Source organism: Dendroctonus ponderosae, unplaced genomic scaffold, assembly GCF_020466585.1.
Source record: "Dendroctonus ponderosae isolate FM_Combo_2020 unplaced genomic scaffold, Dpon_F_20191213v2 Dpon_F_20191213_360, whole genome shotgun sequence".
NCBI classification, from domain to species: Eukaryota; Metazoa; Arthropoda; class Insecta; order Coleoptera; family Curculionidae; genus Dendroctonus; species Dendroctonus ponderosae.
The window spans coordinates 1-6,039 of record NW_026018570.1 but is presented as its reverse complement, the minus strand read 5'-3'; the positions used below and the strand labels follow the sequence as shown (position 1 = coordinate 6,039).

The window sequence follows — 6,039 nt, the reverse complement described above, 5'->3', positions numbered from 1 at the left end:
GTGTAAGATTATGCCAAAATTTCATGTTTTCCGTCCCGTTTTTGCTCATTTCTCGGAGGCAAAATGAGCAAGAACGCTCATTTGTACGTCATTCTGTAGAGAAATAAATGGCCTTTTTAGCAAGTGAACCATCAATAAGGAAATGTTGGCAGTTTTCTCAAAAAATGCTTGAATTCAAGAAGTTTTAGATTAGCGTGGTTTTTTTTGAGTTTCAAAATCCACTTGAACATGACGCTGCTTTTTTCGAAGTTTCTCAAGAACCTTTCGACCCACAGAATTCGTTTTGGCATCGTTGGATAGAGAATTGAATGGGGGGTCACGTTCAGAATTTGCTTTAGCTTTTTGAAAAACCATTACCTGGACATTCAAACTGCTGATGCATCTGATTCTTGTGAAGTTTATTAACTTTATTGACCCGAAAGACTTTTTTTTAATATTCAGCTGCTAAATATAATCCGACATTTTTTGAAAGCTTTAAAAATCGATGTTGTAAAAATTTAAAGTACGCATTGCATTTATTTATGAGCAAGAATTTAAATCATTGTTTCAAATGTACTAAACCAAGCAGCTGTATGATATTCAAATTTTGCCTTCTGGGTCAAAACTACTCGAATTTCCTCACTCAAGTAGTTCTGACTAACGATTCCAAAACGAATTCTGTGGCTCAAATGGGGCTTGAGAAACCTCGAAAAAAGCAGGGTCATGTTTGAGTCGAATTATCAAACAGCTCATATTCTTCTGAGTTCTTGGTTGGTTAAAAACAAATTTCTTCGTCGCGTTTTTCCCTATGGCGTTCCAATTTTCTAGTAGCTACCTTGGTAAAAAAGTCACATATTTTATTTGCAGATGATGTAATTGGTTGTGCCTTAGACTTAACTATTCCTCAAATATATTTCACATTCAATGGCAACCCAATTAGAGGCAGTTTCAGAAACTTTAACTTGGATGGAATGTTCTTTCCCGTAATCAGTTGCTCTTCTAAGCTGAGGTGAGTAATCATCACGGAAAATGCAAGAAAATATGTAAAAAACTGTTGAATGCATTTTAGTTGTCGCTTTTTGCTCGGCGGCGATCACGGCAAGCTGAAGTTCTGTCCTCCAGAAGAGTTCTCTCCTTTAGTGGAAAGCCTGCTTCCGCAACAGATTCTCAACCTCGATTCTTGCTTCTACTTCGGAAACATGAACAAGAACGTGATCGCAGGCCCGCTTTTAATAGAAGATGATACCGCTTTTGTGCCCAATCCTGTGGATACTTCCATGGTTGGTACAAGTGTGGTAATTTTTGAATTAGACCGCAATATTTTACTTATTCAACAGGTTGGTTTGCCCAGTTATATTGAATCAATCAAGGACAAGTTAGCGGAAAATATACATGAAATGTGGGCCATGAATAAAATCGAGGCCGGCTGGGCTTGGGGCGAATACAGGGACGATTTACGACATGTTCATCCCTGTTTGGTGCCATTTGATAAGCTGCCAACCGCCGAAAAACGATACGATTCGCAACTGGCTGTTCAGACCTTAAAGTACGTGACAAATTGCCATGTAGTCGTTTCTTAATTAATTTATTTATCAGGACCGTAATTGCATTGGGCTATTACATAACAATGGACAAGCCGCCGTCCAGAATTAAGACTGTCCGGTTGCCAAATGAACCATTTATGCAGGGGAATGGTTATAAACCCGCTCCTTTAGATCTAAGCGCCATAACTCTTACTGCAAAATTGGAGGAATTGGTTGATCAATTGGCCGAAAATACGCACAATCTTTGGGCGAAAGAACGTATTCAGCAAGCCTGGACCTATGGATTAAATGAGGTGAGTCTGGACCTGGATTTTTTCAAGACGCAACTTTTGTATCATGTATAGAAGAAAATTAGATTAGAAAGCTATTAAAAAGGAGCAAAAAACAAGGAACAAACTAAGCCAGAGTATCAAAGAATATTTGAAGAACAAAAGATATTTTCTAGTTTGAATGCTATGCGATAAAGTTCTTACTGAAAATGCCTCCAAGTCAAAGAAAAAAACGTTGCTCGGGAACGAACATCAAATGAAGAGTTAGAGACTCATCGGCAGATCGAAGATAGTTTTCTCCTCTAGTTGATATATAAGTTTGGAGCAAGATGGACATTTTTTTGAACGGGCCAGTTCTCATTCACAATTAGGCATTTTCAATGCAAAAAATGTGCATTGTTGTAACTTTAGAAACTTTAAATATCATCTCACCTATTGAGCGTTATTTCAGGATCCTGATATGTTGCGTAGCCCCCATTTGGTGCCATACAACAAAGTTGACGATGCAATTAAAAAAGCCAATCGAGACACAGCTTCTGAGACCGTTAGGACTCTGCTAGTGTATGGATATGTGATTGATCCGCCCACTGGTGAACAACAAGAAACTCTTTTGGCCGAAGCTAGCAGACTCAGACAGCAAGCGTTTCGAACTTACCGGTAAGCTGCAGTAGTTGCTGAAACTGCRAAAATTGAAAAGTCTTGAGACATCAGWSTGAACAGTTTTTTCGACTSTAAAAARATTTCTGAGGTGTGTGATATTTAAATTTGTCTATCGGCCAGTGCTCAAGAAATAATGGTTTTTTTCGGTAAGAACGGTGAACACAGTGGGATTTCGCAGGAATCMACCTCATCCCATACTTCCCAGCAAGCAAAGYTTTTTGTATTGCAAACAGACCCAGATTTGTCAAATTTTGCAAGCAGTTCTAGGATCTTAGGAGAATCTTTACAAAAAACAGATTTTCTTTACAGTTAAATTCTTGCTTAGTCCAGAGAAAACCCCAATTTTAACAATCATTTTCTATTTAAGAGCTGAAAAGAACTATGCAGTTGGTTCAGGAAAATGGTATTTTGAATTCGAAATATTGACTGCTGGCCCGATGCGTGTTGGATGGGCGAAGGCAGATTGCGCTCCAGGTTCAATGCTGGGTTCCGATGAAAACACCTGGGCTTTCGACGGTTACAACGTAAGTACCAGTTTTCCTTGTTTTCCATAAACATCATAAAATACTGATTCAGCTGAGAAAATATCATGGGGGTAATTGCGAGTCGCTTGGATTACAACGCTGGCAAGTTGGCGATGTAATCGGTTGCATTTTGGACCTTACAGACTCGCTCATAAGTAAGCTTTACTGCGTCTCATCCCATCATTGAGTCTGTTCTAGTGTTCCTTAATCTCATGTCGTATGTTCGTTTGGTCTAATTGCCATTTAATGGGCTGTTTTGAGTCAATCAACTTGCTAAACTTTATATTTTTATATTTGCACAGGAGGAAAAAGTGTATAGTAATTCGGCTGAATCGTTTGGAAAGCAGTGGCAATTGGGAGATGTAGTTGGAGTTTTTCTCGATCTGATTGATCACACTATAAGTAAGGGCAGCGCCACATGCTTTCATGCCGCTTTTGCCTCTGCTTATTCGAATCCTACCAAAATCTAGCCGCTTTAGTACTATTGGCTTCAATGTTTGCATTACGTTTGCTTAGCTTTTTGGATCTTGAGCGTGCTCCAATATACCCAAAAAAGCAACTGCGCTTAATTTTTATGTAATAATATATTCCTTAAGTAAAGTCGAGCCTCTCAGTTTAACCTTGTATGAATTACGATCTGGAAAAGTTCATTTAAGACCCTAACTCCTGCACTATAGAAGCAAAAAGGCAATTATTTAAAAAGAAATCTTTTTGTCGATGTTATTGAAAAAATATGCTCAACATATTTGTTTCCAAGTATCTCGTTTTTCTCGACTAAACAATTTCCGATACAGTTTTTTCTGTTTCTGGACTTTCTTTCGAATCTCGCTTCGCAACAAAAAACAGACGCAAACTTCGAAAGGGTCACGTTTTATTATTTTTATTATTTAGCTGATTATATTTATTGGAGCCTTTTAGTGAAAAAAATTGCATGCATTTCGGTATTTGTGAAAATTTGAGTTCATTTCACTTAATTTCAGTTTAGTTAACTCAGTGCGAAATTATTTTTTTAATGCTGCCCTTTTATTGAAATTTACATGCTGGCAACATATTTATCCAAAATCGTGATTGCGGATCCATTTTTACAATTTTTAATCAGGAAATAATCCTAAGATTCACATAAAAACGAAAATAAATTAAAAAGGAAACAAATAATAAAAATAAAGTTTGTCTTTATATCAAGAAATAAACTAACTTTCTATTGAGTTATTGGCACAGAGTGCTTTAAATAGTGGGAATGCGTTACATAGTAATTGAGTCAATCAAAAATGCGTAGAAACTGCAAAATTTGACGCTTAATTTCAGTAGTTTGTGCCGTATTAATGTGTGAATTACTGATGTTCACTGATTAAAACAACATTTCGTTTCTCTTCATTTATTATTAAGGGCGCATTTATTCTCGGGATCCCATAACTGTCAGGGCACCAACAACTGTACTTTTGACCCTACTGTATATTTGCATAAAATTTACGGTACTTTTTTTTAATGCAAAAATGGTTTTTGCCATTGGAAGCATTTGATCTTCTACTTCCTTTCCTCCATCACCCCTTATTCTCGGCTTTGCTTTTCGAATATTTCTGACTAAGTCAAACAATTAACCGCAGTAATTCCTTTCTTCCTTAACGTGTGCTACCGTTTCCAGAAAATAATCAATGTCTTCAGAAGCTTATCAAATTATGTTCTATGTATTTTTTTGCGGTTTGATTGATTTTTAACACACATCGGCATGCACTAACCGCTTTTGCAAAAAATGAGGGGCCAGATTTATTTGCTATTTTAAAGGTTTTTCCCTTAACGGCGAATTGTTGATGGACGCCCTCGGTGGCGAGACCACATTTGCGGATGTACAGGGCGATAACTTTGTGCCGGCATTCACTCTGGGAGTGGGTCAAAAGGCGCGGCTCTGCTTTGGGCAAGATGTAAACCAGTTGAAATATTTCACCACCTGCGGATTGCAGGAAGGATATGAACCATTTTGCGTGTAAGTATTTATTGACTATAGTGGCGAAATACAAAAAAATGCAGACATTTACTTAAGCTTCTACACACAAGAAGCAGATCTGAGCAGATTTTTAATGGCTTCCCTGGTAGCTCTTGAAACCATCTGCTTATTTGAGGAGAATTAGGAAGAATCCCATAAGTGTGTTCTTTGCAACAGCAGACTTTTTTCTGTCCCAATCTGCAGCTTCTCTAGTCTTGCAACTGCATGCAATCCTGTAGACTCCAGATGCTGATCTAAGCCGCTATTTCATAGTTTTTGTCGCTTTGAAGGCGATTCTGTGGTTGTTCCTTTAGCATTCTTCCAACTCTAAGAAAATAGAAATGCCGATTCTCAACAGTTTTTGTCTGTGATGGATCGTTATGGCGTTGGTGATTGTTAGATGTGAGTTCCATCCACATCTTCAAAACCAAACGCTCCTTCTAAAAGGTCCAAGTCCTTCTAGCTCGCTTATTTTTGGATGACGCCTTGCTCCTGCTGTCGATGCTGGTTCAATGCAAGTTTATTAATATCCAATTTAAATAGTACTATTTTGGTCGACTATCTATTTTGGAGTGTAAAAATATTCTGAAATTGGACAAAATCTGGACATTACATGGATTATTCCTTCTTATCCAGCAACATGAACCGAGCAGTAACATACTGGTATACAAAAGACCAGCCGATTTTCGAAAACACCGACGATATGCCTGATACGAAAATCGACGTAATCAGAATCCTAGCCGGATCAGATAGTCCCCCGTGTCTGAAAATCAGCCATAACACCTTTGAAACGATGGAAAAAGCGAACTGGGAGTTTCTACGACTTAGTCTTCCAGTGATTTGCCATCAGGAGTTTATAACGTAAGTCCACGTTTGGGAAATTTATCGAGCAGTTGTAAACCTCAGCTGCTGCAGGGAGGAGGAGAAAATGCGCCGCTGGAATGAAATCAAAATCAGGCAACATAGGCTGAAAGTGGAAGCCGATCAATCAGTGACCGCAAATCCCGCACACATTGAAAATATCATGAGAAGTGGATTTTCCATGACTGATATCAAAGGTATTAACAACTTAATCCTTTAAA

At 38.1% G+C, this 6,039-nt stretch overlaps 1 protein-coding gene across 1 annotated transcript in view; it reads left to right on the top strand.

Moving 5' to 3' along the window:
• The window catches only part of LOC125504074 (ryanodine receptor-like), a gene marked incomplete at its 3' end in the record, with an annotated part of 11,243 nt that extends 5,228 nt beyond the window's left edge, over positions 1-6,015 (top strand). Inside the window, exons 7-13 of the mRNA XM_048665426.1 lie at positions 871-988; positions 1,049-1,259; positions 1,317-1,525; positions 1,576-1,816; positions 2,244-2,449; positions 5,594-5,818; positions 5,873-6,015. Of these exons, the coding sequence (XP_048521383.1) occupies positions 871-988; positions 1,049-1,259; positions 1,317-1,525; positions 1,576-1,816; positions 2,244-2,449; positions 5,594-5,818; positions 5,873-6,015 (1,353 nt within the window). The remainder of the gene's footprint in view (positions 1-870; positions 989-1,048; positions 1,260-1,316; positions 1,526-1,575; positions 1,817-2,243; positions 2,450-5,593; positions 5,819-5,872) is intronic.
• Positions 6,016-6,039: the final 24 nt, after the last annotated feature.